This window comes from Populus alba, chromosome 5 (assembly GCF_005239225.2).
Source record: "Populus alba chromosome 5, ASM523922v2, whole genome shotgun sequence".
Taxonomy (NCBI): Eukaryota; Viridiplantae; Streptophyta; class Magnoliopsida; order Malpighiales; family Salicaceae; genus Populus; species Populus alba.
The window spans coordinates 1,307,637-1,327,609 of NC_133288.1; the positions used below are offsets into that span (position 1 = coordinate 1,307,637).

At 31.9% G+C, this 19,973-nt stretch overlaps 2 protein-coding genes across 5 annotated transcripts; one reads left to right on the top strand and one right to left on the bottom strand.

Annotated features, from left to right (window-relative positions):
- Positions 1 to 1,877: 1,877 nt before the first annotated feature.
- LOC118047616 (homeobox protein knotted-1-like 1) lies at positions 1,878 to 6,965 on the top strand. Of its 4 annotated transcripts, none has more exons than XM_035056954.2 (6): positions 1,878 to 2,698; positions 2,896 to 3,006; positions 3,294 to 3,438; positions 4,556 to 4,588; positions 5,338 to 5,591; positions 6,456 to 6,965. In XM_035056954.2, the coding sequence occupies exons 1-6, from the start codon at positions 2,435 to 2,437 to the stop codon at positions 6,633 to 6,635; spliced, it is 987 nt and encodes a 328-aa protein (XP_034912845.1). In that variant the 5' UTR covers positions 1,878 to 2,434; the 3' UTR covers positions 6,636 to 6,965. The 4 variants fall into 4 exon arrangements, with proteins under 4 accessions (XP_034912845.1, XP_034912846.1, XP_034912847.1 ...); XM_035056955.2 differs by having other exon boundaries at positions 5,341 to 5,591; XM_035056956.2 differs by lacking the exon at positions 4,556 to 4,588 and having other exon boundaries at positions 1,879 to 2,698.
- Positions 6,966 to 10,033: 3,068 nt separating this feature from the next.
- On the bottom strand, positions 10,034 to 11,278 carry LOC118047659 (nicotianamine synthase). Its single transcript, XM_035057008.2, has one exon. The coding sequence runs from the start codon at positions 11,189 to 11,191 to the stop codon at positions 10,226 to 10,228; it is 966 nt and encodes a 321-aa protein (XP_034912899.1). The 5' UTR covers positions 11,192 to 11,278; the 3' UTR covers positions 10,034 to 10,225.
- Positions 11,279 to 19,973: the final 8,695 nt, after the last annotated feature.

Here is a 19,973-nt window from a genome sequence, read left to right on the forward strand (position 1 = left end):
GAAGAAATTTATTAAGTCATAATTTTTTTTATTAAAGTGGATATTTAGGCCAGCTTATATATATTTTGACTAATCTCATGGGCTCTTAAAATATAAATTTCCAGTGATCCTGAAATCTGTAGAACTCAAACTGTGATTTCTAGTGAGCAAACTTATAATCTAACCAGTTGAGCTACACTTTTCAAAATTATTTATTTATTTAGCCATAATTAAATAATTTTAAAGATGACTCAAAATTATAACAAGATAAATAAAATTTCAGGATCACTGGAAATAAATAAATAAATAAAGTAACCATAAAAAATTAACCAACAAGTTGGCTAGCAATAAAATTATAAAAAGAACTTTGATGGGGCAGGATTTAATAATGAAGTTCTAGATTTAGTTTTTAGAGGTTATTAATTAAAGTTTTATAAATTTTAAAGTTATTGAAGATTTATATGGTTATTAACTTTAAAATCTGAAAAATAATTCAATAATAAAAAAAATAACTTTATACGGTTATTAAATGGTTATTAACTTTTTATTAATAATAAAAAATAACATAAAGGACGACCCCATTTCACACTATGGCATGACCCAATAATGGAGCTCATGGCCTCAAACGAGAGCGGAAACAGTAGAACATGATACCCAAACTGTACGAAATCACTGAGCCACACCTGCTCTTGAAACCCACAAAATTCAATTTTCTTTTAACCATTAAAGAGAGTTCGAGCTCTGTGAAATTTGAATGTGCCTGCCACAGTTTGACCGGACCACTGCTACTGGGACGATAGAGAGACACGTTCGTCATCTGTAAACACGGGAGCTGCTTCGCCCTTATCATTCCACTGTTACTCCCCGTACTGTGTCACCAACGTGCAACCACCTGCATCAATCATTTCTCTGTAACCAAGTTATACTCCAGTCTTTTTTGTTTAAGAAACAGATGATTTAGCTCCTTTGATTTTGGAACTCATCGATTAGTCCTTTTATGATTTCTTTATGTGGAACAATTCATGTTTTTTTTGTTTCTTTCCCATCGTGTTTTCTCTTCTCATATTGCTTGGTGCAGAAGAAACCATAGTAACATATGAGGTGTTTGCATGGTTAAATTATTAGTTTGGATCCAATAAACTCTTTTTTATTATTTTATCTATATTTTAAACTCTAAGATGATAGAAACAATATAAAAAATTTAGTAAAAACAAGCAACACAAAATTCCATGTATAGGGTCACCATAAAAATTGTAATTTTTTATTATTATTTATTAAATAATATGTCTCTCTATGAAATTTACAACTCTCTAAATAATCCAAAAAACTAATCTACAAAAACTAGAAAATCAGAAAATAAAAGAAAAATAATACAAATCCTAAACAAACTAGAAAATTAAAAAACAAAGAGGAAAAGTAACAAAACTAGACTAAAAAGCACATTTTGAACTTCATTTGAAAGTTGTAACTCCTACAAAATTTAAACTAATTAGCTTAATCTTATTTCATAATTCATAAATATTCCTATAAAATTATTACGACAAGTTTATAATAACTAATTAGAACTATTTGCACAAGAGAGAGAAGTGGATGTGATTCTCTTCTTTTAGGCTAAAGGTATCCTGAGGTTTTTGACAAAATTTAAGAGATCAACGAGTTAAGAAGTCAATTAATACCTTTTGAAAAAAAAGGGACTGTAATTGTTTTTTTCTAAAAACACAGGGACTGAATAAATAGTTAAACTTTTCTTTTAATTTAATACATGTCAACTTTTTCAGCTATCACCTCTGTCTACTCTCCAGTCACTACTACTTCTACTCACTGCTTTCTGTCTTTGTATGTGTGTGGTGTCCACTTTATCCTAGGTCTTCTTGGAAAAAAAAGGTCTGGTCTTTTTCTAACCTGAGCCTCAGGGTTACTTTCAAAGTTCATAATAGTAGTAGCTAACTAGCTACAGCAGAACTTCTTGCATGTTCTCTTTCTCTTTCTATCGCTCTGGTTCATTCATTGACCAACTAAGATTCTCTTCCAACTATATTTTAAAGTCTAGGCATTGGAGAGGATGGGATGCGCGCGCGCTCTCACTGTTGTTACTTGAAAAACTAACCAGATCATTTTGTTTTTGTTCTTTAAAGTTGTTGGTGTTTTTTAATGAGGGTTTACACTGTTTGCTGATAACTTTCTTGGGTATTTTCATATATATTATCACCTGGATCACAGGTCATCCCTACTACAGTATTTTTCAATGCCAAAGACTCTCTCTCTCTCTCTCTCTTTCTTGGGATTCTTAATAACTTGGACTTTCTTATCTTGAAGTGCTTAGAATCTCTCTCAAAGATCTTCTCTATAAAAAGGTTTTAGTCACTTGAAGATCAGCGAAGCTAATATTCTTGCTATTGCAATTCTAGTTTGATAAGTTTCTTGACAATCTTTTCGTGTACTAGCAAACAATTCCATGGAGGAATTCTATAGGTTCAATCCTACATTTTTTGGTTCACCAGATGATACTGTCAGGCTTGAAAACCTGCCTGTTGCAAACTTTACTGATGCTACTACTAGTACTACCACTGAATTTCACAGTCATGCTAGTAGTTTTCTTCAAGCCGGTAATGGTCATAGAGAAGTCACTGGATCAGATATGTATGATGCAATCAAGACCCAGATCGCTAATCACCCTCGTTATCCAGACCTAGTATCTGCACATTTAGAGTGCCAAAAGGTTTAAAATCATCATCATCATCATCATCATCATCGCATAATCTTTGAGCTTCTAAACTTTACCCCTTTTTCTATTTTTTTTAATGAAGTTTTTGTTAAAGGGGAAGAAAAGAATAACATGAAAGGAACAAAAATGGAAACCTATAGTGTCAAATTTGAGCTTTTGAGTGATTTTCTGTTTCTTTGTTTGCTTTGAAGGTTGGTGCTCCTCCAGAAATGGTGTCTCTTCTTGAAGCCGTAGACAGAGGGAACTACAAAATCAATACTTGCTATGAGATAGGAGCTGATCCAGAACTTGATGAGTTCATGGTATATTTTGGAACCCATAGTTTTGTCTTATTTCTTAATTTTTTTTGTGTTTTTTAATTTCTTTTCTATTCAAGCTCCTTTGATTCTCAAGAAAATTAAGCAAAAAAAAAAAAAAAACTTCGAACTTTTTATTTCCCTTTCATATTTCAAGCTATGAGATTCTAAGTATTGTGCTTCTTTTTTCCCTTTCTTTTTAAGCAGCCAAATGGAATAATAATTTCTTCGTCTCGTAGTTTTATTCTTGGAATAAATTGCTATAACCACTGAAACTGCTGCTGGTTTTCAAGGAATCATACTGTGAGGTTCTTCATAGATACAAGGAGGAATTGTCCAAGCCATTTGACGAGGCTACTACGTTCTTGAGTAGCATAGAATCACAGCTAAGTAGTCTTTGCAAGGGAACATTGACAAAGATATTTGATTATGGCTCAGGTAAATTTTCTTGCACCTAAATATAGTTGTACTAGCTAGTTGTTAAAAGGGGTAATGTTGTTCTATTATATATGCATTAAAATCAAATGAATGCTGAGAGAGGTACAATGAGATCATCGAACTTTTGGTACTGTGCTTGTTGAAAAGAATAGTTTTACTGATCATTGATGAGTTGAAATGTTGGGATTCTCTATGAGTAATTAAACACCATGTCCTGTCCTTACCATCCATGATCTTCTGCTCCATTTTGGGCCCCTACCTAAAGCTGGTCCTACTTATTTTGATTGATGTTGTGCAAAAACATTGTTGTCATTGATTGTTTTTTGATTTCCTGTTTGTTGATGTAATATATTACACATTTAATTAGACAGAACCGTATAGAAACATACGACTAATTCATGGTTTTATTTTGTTTTATGACTGGTTATTAAGGCTGATAAATGGTGGGAATTAGCGGCTTAAGTCCAATGCTAACTTCGCCTAGGGCCTCTCTTATAAAAGCTTTGGTTCCTATGAGTTTGTTTTTTTTTCTTTTCAGTTTCATACTATATAAGCTATGAGAAAACCTTGTAATATTTTAATGTGGAGTTCAAGGTTTTTGGGTTTACAAAACATGCCAACCAAGAATTTTTTTAGATTAATTTTTTATTTATTTATAATTTATTTTAATTAAATTGGTGTTTTATGTTAAAGTATTTTTTGTTAGAGAATAATTTCCAATAAAGTTTTAATCCTAGACGGAAGTGGATCCATTTTTAATTTGATCTCTTATTAACTATGGTTTTAAAAAAAATTCTAACATAATTATCCATCAACCATCTATGATAGTGAATGAGTTTGTGTCTCAACTACTAAGTTTTCTATGAAATGTTGATGTATTTCTAATTTTTATAGAATGAATGCAAGGTCTCTGAATCAAGTTTCACTTCAACGGGTAGCATATATATCATGTTATGTATCGTTTTCAATTCAGAATTCCATCTTAATTGCTCACGCTTAGAATCTCGTATGTGTATAATCTGTCATGTTAACTGAAATTTGATCCTGTGAACATTTCTTGTTTCTCATATTTTGTTCTTCCATTCATGGTTTTATTATTTTTCTGTATTCGTGCCAGTTGCTGAAGGAACTAGCATGGTCAATAAAAATGGTATGGAGGAGGCACATGCCATGAAATTTATTTGGCATTTCACTGTAAGATTTGTCCAAAACTGCACTAGTTAAGACACACGGAACAGCTTTCTTATTGTTTGGCAACATTGTATTGTCAGGATGCAAAACACATAATTTTGCAGCTGCAATTCCATTATATATTCAATGAGAAGCTTTTGGGGTCTTGATAGAACAGATACTGAAGAATTGCAAGCAACTTGTGTAGTCTCTAGAGCATATTTAAATCAAGCAGGAGTAGTCGTTGCATTTAAGTAGATCAGTACCTTTTGGTCCTCCTGTGTTTCAGTACTATTGGAAGACAAGCAACTGTGCTCTCAAAAACCTTTGATTATATCTCTTAACAACAAGGACTTGTTTTACTGCTTGGTTTCTACATAATTTATGAGCTTGGAGGTGTCTGGAAGTTGATGTTAAACTTGTTTTAGCAAAATCCTATCTCAGCTAGTTACTATTATCTATGGCATGGTGCTGGAAGATGATTGATAGCTTGTTAATGTTCAACATCTTGCCTGTAATTTTCCAGTAGCTTGATAAAGCTGTTTCTTTCTCCTTTGGGGATCTGGTAGATTAACCTATAAATGACCACCACGGATATCATTTCTATCATTTTAAGAGATGCAGCCTTGTGACATGAAAAGTGTTTGATCTTAATTTTAAAGTTTTTTGTTTTTTTGGTTTTTCAATGCAAAAGTCTAACTACACTGTACTGTCTTCGTGGTTTCATAGCAGATGAGCCAGCAGGGACTTCTGAGGAGGAGCTAAGCTGTGGGGAGGTTGAAGCATCTGAAAGTCAAGAAACAACAGGTGTTAGCTCACAAGAGCAGAATCTAAAAGGAATGCTAATGCGCAAGTACAGTGGCCATCTTAGCAACTTGAGAAAAGAATTCCTAAAGAATAGAAAGAAAGGAAAATTACCAAAGGATGCAAGGACAACGCTTTTGGACTGGTGGAACCACCACTATAGATGGCCATATCCTACGGTGATCATTATAACCTTATAATCTGATTATTCCTACTTCTTTTCACTTTATATTTTGTTATTCTCTTGGTTTTCTTTCAAATGTCTCTTGCATGTGCTATAATACTTGTCCCACAAGTCATGATATGTTGAGGCAAGAGAGAAAGTACAGAGAGGAGATATCGATGGAGAGAGTTATTAGTAGTTGAATTAACTATACATATTTGGATCATTATCACCAAAACATTCACTAAAACAAGTTTCACGAAAAATATTCAAGTCTCTTGTATATCTTAACTAGAAAGCGATTTCTATTTGAAGGATATTCAGCGGACAATATAATTGGGTTTGCAAGCTGAAAACGATAGAAAGTACATAATCTTGGCATTGCTTTGGTTCATGTTTCTTCTGAAGAATTATTATATAGAATACACACCACCGATATTCGAAATCTTTTGCTGAAAAGGTTGCAGAAGGTGAAAATCCATCCAGAAAAGGTGAAACTCTGTAGTGTGCTGATGCATTTGTTTCGGTGTAACCCTTCATTATCTTGAAACTATATAATGTGCAGATGCATTTATCTCGGAATAACCCTTCATTATCCTTCAACCCCAATTTATCAGTCAATATTCTGTTAAATGTACTTCTTTGAAGCTATAATCTAGAAACTTTAACAGTTCATAACTCCCAGTCACAAATTGTTGCCCAAGCATGTCTATCAGCCATCTTCAGCAGAGTTAGTCTACAGTTCAATCTTAATCCAGCACTCTTGATCTGCAATAGCTAAAGTGTCGTGAAAGCTTATGGAAGTCCTTTCCTTTCCTTATTTCCTTTCATGATAATTTTTTAAGCCTAACCAGGATGAATGGATGTCATGGCATAACAGGAAGAGGAGAAAGCGAAGTTATCAGAGATTACAGGACTAGATCAAAAACAGATTAACAATTGGTTTATCAACCAGCGGAAGCGGCACTGGAAACCATCTGAAGATACGAGGTTTCCTCGCATGGATGGTGTCAGCGGCGACCCAGGGGCCCCCTCCAATATGCTATGGTATTGTTGGTGATGGTATTGGGACATAAAAAACTCCAATTTGGTATCCCTTCTTCCTCCTCCGCCTCCTCCTCGTCCTCCTCTTCTTCTATAACTTGCATACTTGTAAAGCTATCTACGTAAAGTTGCGTATATGTTTAAAAGCCATTGGTTCCAATTCTTACAAAGCAGTTCTGGTTCCTTAGTTGTGACCAACTTGAACTAGCTTTCTGTTGTATATGCATGTTTGTGCTTTAATCCGATCATGCTGAAAACCAGGAATTCCCTTGGTAACGTTAAAGGAAATCTCAGATCAGCTTTGTGCATAAACTGGAGTTACATCAGTTAGCAGTTGTAAATTGTTAATCTTGCCTTCTGTTTGCTGGTGCTTGTAACCTTCGTAGCAGGACCGATCCTTTTGTGTGTGTATATATTTTTTTTACGATAAAGATTATTTGCGGATCATTTTGCTTGTAAATCAAGACTAAAGTCCCTTCTCAGGTTAATAAATTTTTCTAATTACAAGTTTCAAGTTTGAACATAAAGAAGGAAGCATGCCTTTTACCACGAGCCACTCACCAAGCTTTTACTTTAGTTGGTTTTTAATCATCAATGAAATGAAATTTTAGATTCAGAGATTTTCATGTTGAAAATTATTTTAAATTATCTAGAATTGACTTTCAAAATGGTATAAAAGCAAATCAAAGATCAATCTTTCTCTTCAAGAGTTCAAGATTGTGGTGAATAAATTGTCTCCCACTCATTTTTATATTGATCGAGCCCCTTTATTCATCGTTTTGTGTTGAATGGATGCCTTGTCTGGGATCCACCACAATCTTGAACTCATTGTTTTTTCTAACAAGACCTTTTTGAAACTTAAGATCCGAGTAGAAATCAATTTTAACATAGTATTAGTTTCAAACAAGCTGTAAGAAGAATCAAGGATGTGAATAAATTGTCCTGAAGAAGAAAAGTTTTTGCAGTTGCAAGATTGAACTCCATAGAAAATGTTTTCGGCTGCTCTGGATTCTCGTAATGCTAGTATGCTACTAGGCACTAGCTAAGTAGCTAGCAAGTGTTTGGGCTTCTTTCAGCTCTTTTCCACAAATGCAATAGAGCCCACTAGGACCAGCATGTTTTGGGGCTGCTTCTTCTTCTTCTTCTTCTTCAAGCTCTCCATTGTTCGTGATGGTCTTCTTATATGCTCATTGGATTAATCATTTTCAGTACCTGGGCCTTAAAAATTTCGTATTTTTCTTCTGATAATAGCCATGACAATCACTTGTTCATTTAGTTAATCCCAAACAGTAAAACTTCATATGGATTATTTTCTTCTTATATAGCTTCGTCGTTTCAGAACTATCATTTATTTATTATTTTCTATATATTTAAAAGCAGTGGGGGTACTTACAGGTTCTTTAGAACGACTAGTTCTTCATGACTTCGAAGAGGTTGTGCAAGATCACGCCAATGTTTTTAGCCTAACACCATCTATGTTTTTTTTTCAATTAAAAAAGACATGATTTACAAATATTATCCTACACAAGTTACCGACAAAATTTTCTTAAAATAGTGCGAAACATTACAAAAATTTCTCCCTTCAATAGAACCGCTCCCAACATAGACCAATACATTAAAGGTAAACTTTTGTGTCCATACCCTGATAGCAATTTGTTTTTAGGTGTTTTTATGTGATAAATACATGTTTTTAAAATTGAATTACATGCTGAATTGAATTCATATATAAATTTAAATTTAATTGATAATATATTATAATTCTTATGTTTAAAATAAATTATTAAACTGCTAGGTTGAATTTAATTATATTGTTTGAAATACTAGTAGAAATTAATTAGATTAGTAATCTTGATTATTTTACTTTTAATTTAGAAATCATTTATTTTTGTTATAAGAACCCTTGTATTTATTTACAATGACATAAAACATAGACATTTTAATAAAGATATAAATAGATCTATTTTATATTAACTGTTATTGAAATATTTATTAATTTTTTTTTATGAAAACATACATGTCAAAACAAAAAGATTCGGAGTACAAAAAAAAAATAAAAAATAAATAAAAGATTAATAACATACCTTAAAACAAAACAAAAATATGTTATGGGGATTGATGTGAAGTACAGAAAGAAAGGATATTATAATTGTCAAGGGTTTTTGGATGGAAAGAAGAAGGCATGTGAGAGAAACAAAGTAAAAATAAGCTAGTATTAATTTGTTAACATATGAGTATGTTTAAAATATTGTTTTTAATGTTAATCTTAAAGAGATTAGCAAATTAGAGGGTCTCTCCTCTAATTTATTTTTGTATTTTTTTATAAATTAAATTTCATTTGAAATTCAAATTAATATTCTTTAAAAAATTCAAAACACAACTTATTTAACCTTCTAAATTAAATTAAATTCATGGAATTCTAAACAAGATCTAGCATGCCATATATTGAACAAACTGACTAAACAATTTTTTCCTTCACAAACAAACTTGTTGTAAATTCGAAAGGTAAGATAGCCTTGATTGTCTATACAACAATATGTCATAATGCTTGCAAAACAAGACAAAAGAGGAGTCTACTTCAATTTGTTTTTCTTTTCTTTGCATCCTTTTATTATTATTATTATTATTTTTTTGCTATGGTCATATCTTAAACATTATTGCCCCTTCTGGCACATCAAACAAAAACAATAATTACATGATGATGGAAAAAAAAAAAAAAAAAAAGAAAGAAAGGGATGAAATTGATGTCATCATAATGTTGGACTGTTTTTCTCCACGACTTGGATTTAAACTATTCAAGTCAAAACATAACTATTGCAAGGTAAGGTTTGATTTTTAATTAGCTTTTTTTTTTTTCATTACGTGTAAGCCAATGTGGGAGGCTTCTGTTTTTCATAATGTCAAGCAGCTTAATTAATTTGTCAATGGCAATAGACTCCATTGTTACAAAAACCAAGAAAATAATGCCAATGTTAATTACTATAATATTTTTCCATTGGATTTACCGATTTTCCCAGTAAAATTAGTATCTCCGATCGAATCCAATATAATTAAGACATGGTGATTAAACCTAATAATGGAAAGGGAGAGTAGGAAATGATAAATTAGTGGTAAGGGCAGTATCTTTCTTTGATTTTTATGTGGAATTAATTGGATGTCTTTTTTGAGGCCATAAAACTGTTGAAAATGGAAATTATTATGTTGGAATGAATAGAAGATGAACTTGGCAATTAACTACCGAAGATCAGGAACCTGGAAAGACGTGCTTGCTTTTATTTGCATCCATCAAGGGACAAATTTATTGATGCCATAGCACACATAATAGAGTACCATTAATGAGCTTGTAGCTCAATCAATGGCTGGCTTTGAGTTCGAATCTTTTCTTGAATGAAAAAAAGAGAGTAATTTTTGGAGATATAGTTTGAAATAGATGTTTTTATTCATTGAAGTTGAAAAGCAGAAGACACAGATTCGGAAGGATACAACAAAAGTAGAAGACAATAATACATATGTTAGACATTCATGAGACAACAAGATGCAATTAGAGATCAATTCTCAATTGGTGCATAATATAAGAGGATATTAAGGGCGCACACATGGATAGAGAGTTTACGAGTGTTTCTCCTCAACGGCCAACTCTTCAACCATGGTAACATGGCTGAGGGGATTGAAGGCCAGGATCTCACAACACTTGTTAGGCAGTACTATCATGGAGCCAATACCAGTTTGCTGATGATCGATTGAGTTTATAGGCATTGAATATTTACGAGCGATGACAACTGAGTTTACCACCTCATCACTCGGATGAAACACAGAAAGGACCTCGAATCCTCGAAGATCACAAGGATCAATCACCGGGTAGAGAAAAGCCCTAGCTCCATGAGCACTCCTCAGCATCAATATAGCACCAGGAGCCATCTGCTTAGACAAATGATCAACGACCTTAACCTTCTCCTCCTTGTCCATCCCAACTAAAGCTGCCAAGAAGACGACATCAAACTCTTGAAGCTCACTTGTCACATCCATTATATCGGTCGTGTGGAAGAACATTCTACTCGACAAGTCAGGATGAGACGTGACTAATTGAAGAGCCTTTGAATTGGCTGAAGGGTCAATATCATAGTTGTGGAAGGAAGTTGCGGTGAGGTGATTACAGGCTAACACAATTGAAGTCAAGGGAAGCGGACCGGAGCCCACAAACGCAACTTTGCTAGGGACATTCGAGCAGTGTTGCTTGAGGATGTTGAACTCGAGGAGGCTAAGCTTAAGGTAGTTTGAATAATATGGAAAGAGATTGAGATGGTCAAGAGGGTTTTCATAGGACCCTAGGATAGCAGAGAAATGACTCTCTAAGTGTCCTTCGGCTTCTCCACAAAGTCTAATGAGCTTAGACCTCATTTCTTGAATTTTCTTGCAAAGCTTGTTGACATCGATAGGGTTTGGTGGGATGCACGTGAGAACAAGTTGTGTGAAGAGCATGTCGACATCTTTGGAGGGTTTGAGACTCTCAAGGCTTGAGATTTGCTCATACAGATCGCAGACTTTCTGTACAAGAGGTTCTTTCTGGCAAACCATGTCGACACTGTGAGGCTATAAGCAAGGACTCTTGAATATCAAATAAAACTCACAAACTCTCTTCACAACTGGGGAGGAGAACACTCCAGTGAGGTCATTATTTATGGGCACTCGCGGGGCTCACACCGCAAAAAAAAAAAAAAAAAAAAAAAGAATTTATTGCTGTGTTATAGAACGGACTGCGTCAAAATACACTATACTGAAAACACATCTAAATTAAGCATCACTTTTACTATAAGATTGTAGTGATTAAATTACTTTATGTCTTTTCATTTAGGAATGTCCTCTGGTCAAAAGTTTGGGAATATATGCAAATTAATTTTCTACTTTTCTTAACTAAAAATATGCAAGTTAATCGATTTTCTTGAAAAGTAGAACTTTTCCCAGTTGACCATTGTAACATTGTTCTTCGATTTGGATTTTTTTCATAGAATTGGTAGGGAAAAAACCCCAAAAAACCAAGTTTCACATGTTAATTAACTGGTTCTAAACTTCAAATTTTATGCAGTAATTGATCTAATTAAATTAATTAGGCACCTAGCTATACATACAAATATAGATACACAAGGGGATTGAAGGAAACATCCTTATAAAATTAAATAAGATTTACATTTTATAAGGATTGAAGGAAACATCCCACACATCTCATCAGCTAGCATACTACTTTGGCATCACAACCTTGTATTGGATTATTGTGCTCAAAAGACGAGAGGTATTTACATTTGGATTAGGGTTTTGATGGACCAAATTAATTATAGATGGATCAATGTTTCAGCATCACATCACTATTACAAAACACTGCATATATACCAACCCCAGTCGATATCTTCTTAGATTTTTTTATCTTAATCACTTTATGCCTTGTTATAGTCATGAAGGAACAAAAACATAAATAGCTAATTGCTAGTGTCCAAGGTATAATATTAAAGTAAAACATATGCTAACTAGTTTAGAGATATTTTTTTCATAAAAAAATTAATATGATAATTAGTAAATTAAATCTCTTCATCTAAAACATCTAGGGTTCTAGTTGAGCCAAGAGAAAACTATTAATACCAACAATCAAATAATATAAACAGCACCATCTCTACCATATATTGGGGTTTGGAAAACTGAAGGCTAGCTAGAGAGCTTGCCAAAGTAGCGAGAAAGAATCCACGAAAAATTAAGGGCTTGATTTGAGAATTTGCTAGAGTGAAGAAATGGTAATACCAGAATTTCCATTTTACAGATTGAATATTCCATCTGTATTTCAACATTGATTTAGTGCATTAATTTTACTGATAGGATCATATATAATTACAACAAAATTAATATCTGTGATTTTTATTCTATCGGTGATACAATTATTTATGGATTTATGTACGGATATGAAAAACATACCAAATAAAAAAAATTCATTGACATTATTCTATTGGTATTTCCATCTATCAAGATTATTATAGAATAGGATTCTAATATAGGATGTTGTAATCATTACAGTTATTCATGTATCTATCAGAATACATGAAAAAACCCTAAACCTATCTTGATAGAGGCCGAACGGAGGCCGTGGGTTTCTGGCAAAGGGAGGGAAAGCTCGACCTGGAGGCTGCTGGTGGTTCCGGTGAGGGAAATGGAGAGTGAGACTTGACCGGCTGAAGGGAGATGAAGGAGCGGCGGAAAAAAAAATGAGAAGAAGAGAAAAAAAATAAATGGCTGCTGTGTGTTGCCGAATGGAGGGGAGCTGGATCTGTTGAGAGATGAGAGAGTGAGGTGGCCGAGGGAGAAAATGAATTGGCTCCGGAGGGGTTTAGGGGGGGGGTCTCTGAGAAGAATACAAATGGCTTTAGGGAGGGGGGGGCGGCTCTTTGAAAAAAATGGGGGGAGAAGATAGGTTTAGGGTTTTTTCTTTTGTATTTTTCTGGTGTTTCCAAAAGATGGAATATCACTGATGAAAATGATCATTTGTAATTTTATCAGTGATTTATTTTCATATTATCAATGAAATTAACATGTTGGTGATTATATAGTGTTAGTGGCATTTCTAGTAATTTTATTTTTTTCACATCTCTGGAGTACATCAACAAAATCATATTATCGATAAGCCCGTTGGTAAGTTGTTTAAATATTTTAAAGAAAAATCTAATAAACAAATTAGGAAAAAATTAAATGAAAATAAAATAAAATAAAATAAAATAAAAAATATTGTTTTTATAGATTTAAGAATTTATCAGTTTAAATATAATTCATCTATAATAGAGGGACTAGAGGAGGATGAGAAGAAGGCAAGTCTTCGTCGGGACCAAAGACGATAATATGGAGCACATGTACCACCCATGTATGATTTTAGATCCATGTATAATCACCGGAGTTTGGTCATCTTAACACTAAGTCATTTTGTCATAGTAGCTAGATGGTTCGTCTGAGTTTCAACTTGTTGGTTAAAATCTCTTGGAACTTCAAAGATTAAGTTTCTAGGACCAATTACAAGTATCCAATTATTGAAACACTTTGAGTCATTCGCAACTCCTTGGCTGTAGTGTTTTAGATACCATAAACCAAAATTATATTGGATTCACTAGACGATCCTACCTCCACCATAAATTCAGATCGAGTTTTGAAATGGTCGAAGGATCGTCCCTGTATCTCTCATGTAATTAGGTGTTATATGTTCTTGAAAAAAATAAAATCAACTAATTCAAAAAAATAATAACTTAAGAAATTTTTTTATTAAAATCCAACATACAATGAAATTTTGAGCTCAGGCTCAGCTATCCACGAGTTGTTGCATCCCTTTCCAACAATCATCATTTCCCATGTGAGTTTCTTAGAATATCTTCATCAATCTTGGTTTGCGTCCAAGAATCATAGCCTATAAAAGAAAACTATTGTTAATTAAACATTTTCATGTAAAACAACAATTTTAAAAAAATAGATGTAATAAAAAAGAATCATATAATCTACTTTGCATGCGAACCAAACATAATGGACCCGTTGGTGTGCTTGGTAATGAAATAGTGAATCTCCCTGTTTTGGTTCTCTTCATCAGACTACGACCACTGCATGAAATGCTTCGACGTCACGTGTTGAATATATTCTACCCATATAGCTCTCAAGACGTACAGAGGTTTGAAATCTCTCCATACCGCCACATCTCTTCAGCCTGAAAGACCTTTTCTTTAGCATAATTTTTTTGTTTTTTTTTGTGTCTCATACCAAAAATCACGTAGCCTATATGATAGAAATGAATTATGAATTAATAAATAAATAATAAAATGTTAACATTTAAATAAAAAATATAACATTTTTAACCTTGAATTATTTGAACCATGCATCAATCATCGGTTTCTATTCAATTTTTTTGGAAACCATGATTCACATAACTTGAGCAAGTAGCTAGTGATTTTTTGTTGTTTTATGCAGAAAAAAAAAATGAAAGAAAAAAAAAAGAAATTGGGGAGGGGGAGAGAAGGGTTGATTGCTAGATTATAACTTAAGAACTACTAACAAATATTAGCGGCGAGTTTATTTTATCGGTAATACCGTCTATAATAACGACATGTCATTTTTTTCTGCTAGAATTCCCTTGTTATATATTAAGGGACATAGCGAGAAAATATTTCATTGATAAATTTCAGTACAATTTACAGACATAATTGTTTCTATTGGTATTTTTGTTGTATTTGTTAATTTTTTAATAGTGTAGTTACTTGGCACCCAATACAATAGTCAAACGAGAAGGAGACCTTTGGGTATAAGGATATCCTTGATTTGATCCATACATTTTGCATTTATAACTCACACACAAGTATACGCTTGATTCTTAAAAATGATCGTTTATTATTAGATGGCGTCCAAGAGTGTGTTCATGATTTAAAAAAGAAAAAATTGCTTGAGGATGAGCTCTTATTTTAATGCTTGATTCTTTTAACTTATGGTTTCACAACACCATTTATTATAATTCGTGCTAGATTTTGGAATAGCTATCAATGATATATTCCCATAGAAATTATATAATCTTTTAACATATATACCATCAACAATGATAATTAACCAATCACAAAGTAAACTCTTATGATCTAGACTCGTGTTGAAGTGATGAGAATCCCTCAATTCACACTAGCTAAGCCAATTTTATAATCTAAATTATATAGTAGAGACTAATAACCTGGTCAATCTAAATTGAAATTATATATGCAAGATCATGCTGATCAAAACTTCCACGAGGAAGATTTCAATATTAATTAAAGCTGCTTTCATTTCATAGGTGGCATCTCGAATCCATTGGGTATATACATTTTTGGATTTTGTGATGATGGGTTTTTTCACTTTGATTTCACAACTTAGTTAACAGAGAAATTAAAAAGGCCAGAAAATAATAAATATTCCATGAGATCAATATTTTAGATATTTAAAAAAAAAATAAATTAAAGGTTATATATCACTATTCATAATAAATATACATGTCCCAATGTATACCAAAAAATTCATTACGTAAGAGTCCAAGGTTTTTATTGAATTTAAAGTTTGGAATTAGTAAGAATTCTGATAGTGCTTGTAGTTTCAAGATATACCAGAAATTAATCTTGTTATTATATTTATAGTTGTGATAATATATTTTATTACTGTTATCATTATTATTGTTATTATCATTATTATATCATTGATCAGACGCATTCCCAAATCTTTGATGCTATAATTCATATAATTTAATTAATCTTGTAACGCACTCAATGGTTCTCATCATTCCTGTCGTCATTGCTTGTCTCATACTTCAGCAAGGTGACAACATTCCTCTCGTGATTGCTTGTTTCATGATTCAGCAAGGTGTTAAGACATCAAAGTTTTCTTTAATTCTAGGCGCGTGGAATGAAAAGGCAGGTAGACCGTCCCATAATATTACACTACTATTTTATATAAAAAGATTTTGTTCACGGATGGAAATTTAAAATCCTTTTAAGAGTAGCTATAATTATATATGAGAACGTAAATATATCACCAATAAGATTATTCGTGCTCTAAATAACACACACACACACACACACACACACACACACACACTATATATAATTCGAGAACTTCATTAATAACTGTTATAGGCCAATAAGATAATGACAATACATAGAAAAAAATAATCATAATATCAAATACTTTACTAAACATGACAGGAACTAAACAAAATTGCCCTTTTAACCCACAAAGCCAAATCATAAACCAAAATTTGAAATTAATAAAACTAAAACCATGAAATTATATATGTTTCTCTCTCTCTCTCTCTCTCTATATATATATATATATATTATATATATATATATAATCAAGAGTATATTGAAAAGGTCATAAAACCAATAGCCAAAGCACAAAACAAAATATGACAAAAAAAAAAAAAAAAAGAATAGACTCAGAAAAAAATAAAATAAAAAATTAATCTACTACAACAAAAACATAAATAATTATCTAAAATTTCTTATTACACCATAATTTGATGTCTTCAAAAAATATTAAAAGATCATTTTTTATATAAGTAATTCACTATAGATTATTTGCTTGGTCAAACAATCCATTATATAATTTCTTTCTCTAATAATATGTGTAAAGTTGACATAAAAAAAAAAATACTATAAGCATTTGAAATGTTATTGAATTTACCTTTTACGCATCATGGTATCATCATATTACAATTTACCTTGTAATTGTGCCTTTTGTTGGATTAGACACTTCTTTATTAATTCCTTATAAGCGAGAAGTTGTGCACAGAACAGATGTTTTGGCATCAATTTTTTTTTTAATATTTTATAATGTTTGAATCCTGATTCTTCCATTAAACAAACAGACAAGGTGACCTTACAAAAGTTGGATGGCCACTTTAATTTTGTAGAGTATTATGTTGACATTTCATGTCATAAGAACTCTTTCCCTTTCTACTCCAATACAAAGCTGAAAGCTCACTATATACTTCTTACAAAAAGACATGGTAGTGCTTTATAAAGCACTATAGTTTTCATGAATTGTTGGACTTTGATATATACTAATTAATTTCAATTCAATGGTGAATATCATTCTCTTTTTTGGAAGCAATGACAATCGACCAATTGTATATGCCATTCATATGTAGATATAGGGTTTCTCTAGGTTTTTGTTTGTATAGTTGAACATGTTAAAAAATAATATAAATTATAAATTGAGATTTCATCTAAAAGCTTTAAACTTTTAAGTTGAATTAGTTTTTTAAAATGATATCAGAGCTTTAATGACTAAGCGGTCACGAGTTCGAATCTCACAATCCTATTTATTTAATAAAATTATTAAACAACATGTGTAAATTTCAAACCTAAAAAGCTTTCACTTGAGGGAATGTGCTAAAGAATAATATAAATCATATTTTAAAATTTTATTTAAAAATTAATTTTTTTGATTGAATTAGTTCTTTGACAGAACCAACATGTTAAATCGGTTATCATGAGAATTTCTTAAAGATAACTTAAGAATTGTTTCTTTGTCTTAAAGTCATTAGCTAGGATATGATATTTTTAGATTAATTTACTAATTTAAGATTAAATATTATCACAAACAAATTTTAAAAAGGTTACATGCAGTTGTCAAATAAATTGATTTACTATAATTTTTTCAAAATCTCCCCATAATTTTGAGCTTCGAGTGGCCATTTAAAACTCAAAATCCAATCAACACCTCAATATGTATGTTTCGTTCGCTAAATTATGAGAAGCATTAAAAAAATTCATATTGGGAGCTAAATGAGGACACTATTACACATTTTTTAGTGTCTTTTGAGCATACATTTCGAGGGTCCATGATAGAGAGTCCTGGTGCTGAAGGACATGATGGAAACTACTTTAGAACAGGATACTTTTTTGCCAATTTGGCCACTTTCATTAGCAACAAGAGGACCTACGCGACTTCTCGACATTGAAATTGGAGTTCCTTTTTTATGATGTTGATGATGATAAGCCCTTTTGAAAAAGCTATGTAGGGGTAGGGTTCTTAAAAAATCTAGTGCATGTACTGATGTTTTTTAATTGCTACATGAAAGTATTTGTTTAATTTATGAATCTGCTGCTCCATCTTTTTTTTTTTCTTCAAGTTAATCGTTAGGGTAATAGTTATTTTGCTCACTCATGAGCAAGAGGAATTTTGAAATACAGCACACTAATTAATTAGGCTAAACTAGTTAAGCATGGCAAGCGTTTGGTCAATCCATGTTTTTTAAAAAAAAAATTTAAAAAAAATTGTGAAAAAAATTAATATTTTTTTATATATTTGAATTTTTTTGATGCGCTGATATTAAAAATAATTTTAAAAAAAATAAAAAAATATCATTTTAATATATTTGAGCATGAAAAATACTTTAAAAAAATAACCACAACCACATTTCGAAACAAGCTATAGTGTTGCAGTTTCATGCTTTTTAAAATATTTTTTATCTTAAAAAAAATATTTTCAATCGCATTATAAAATACATATTCACTTAATTTATTTTCTCAACTTTCAGAACTTTCTCAATAATTATTTTTGAGGTTTCTTCCAAAGATTAATGTGGCATTATTACCTCCAAATCTCACTCATCCAAAATCATCAATTTAATATTCATCTACAAAATCATGTCCACAACATCCTTAATTAATATCAATTTCACTTCTAGGCATCACTCAAGTTAAAGATATATTCAAACATAAGCAAAACTTTAATTAACATGTATATATACAATCATGATTTCTTTTTTTGAGTTCTCTAATATTGAATTTGATATTATTTTAGGGTCGATAATATTTAGGATATTGATCTTGTATTAATTATTTTTCAAACAAGAAAATCAGAGTGATAAAATTTTCAGAAATTTAAAATAACAAATGATGAAAATGTTTTAATCTACAACCTATAATGGCTTTGACCAAGAAATCAATATTCAGGGAGGTCTAATTAAACATTTTAGCTTCTAGTAATATCCAAAGCATCTTTTCTTTCCTTCACCTTAACAAAACTCTATGATCACCACTTCTAAGTCTTTCACGTAACCAATATATCTTCATTATATTCTTTAATGGAGTATTCTAAGTTCTCTCTAATAAAGTTATCAGACTCGACCCATTTAATACCCGTGTCATGGATTGAATAGATTAAAACCGGATTGTTATTTCAAAAAAAAAAAAATTCAAACAATTTCATTTGAAAATAAAAATCAAATGAATTTAATTAAATTATGAATTAATTCGTCAAGTTAACTACTCGACTTCTACTACTAATTTTTTTGTTTTTTAAATAGAGCTTCGATTAGACATCAAGTTGATCTACAAACCCTGTCAGATTTGATAACACTGCTAACAATTATTGGAAGGCGAGCTTCATGCCATACCAAAGAAAATGGAATGCTTTCATTTTTAGAAAGCAACACAAGGAAAGAAATAAACAAGAGACAGTAGTGGGGTCAATTTGCATGTTCATCGGTTAATATCGAAAACAGAAGAACAATAGCCATTTGGCATGGGCGGTGGCAACCACACGAAGCCATGGGCATGCCTCACTCAAGATACCGAGAGTCTTGTGGACGCTTATAATTTGCTTTCTTAGACCTCTTATTCTTCACTCTAGTCCATGGAAACGCTATCTCTTTGCCAACTTGGGCTGCTGGCCGGTCCAATACTCTTCCTTCCTCAAAAATTATTCAGCTGATCTTTTGGAGCATCTTGAATATCTTTAGTTTGCAAATTAGCTAGGAGATCCGTTCTTCCAAGACTAATACTAAAAAAGAAAACAAAACAGAAGAAGAAGACGATTATATGTT

Bases quoted from the DNA above. Each gene is read 5' to 3' on its own strand.
- LOC118047616 (XM_035056954.2), top strand. From the start codon at position 2,435: ATGGAGGAATTCTATAGGTTCAATCCTACATTTTTTGGTTCACCAGAT. The intron at 2,699-2,895 runs GTTTAAAATCAT...TTTGCTTTGAAG, and splicing joins CACATTTAGAGTGCCAAAAG to GTTGGTGCTCCTCCAGAAAT. The intron at 5,592-6,455 runs GTGATCATTATA...ATGGCATAACAG, and splicing joins ATAGATGGCCATATCCTACG to GAAGAGGAGAAAGCGAAGTT.
- LOC118047659 (XM_035057008.2), bottom strand. From the start codon at position 11,191: ATGGTTTGCCAGAAAGAACCTCTTGTACAGAAAGTCTGCGATCTGTAT.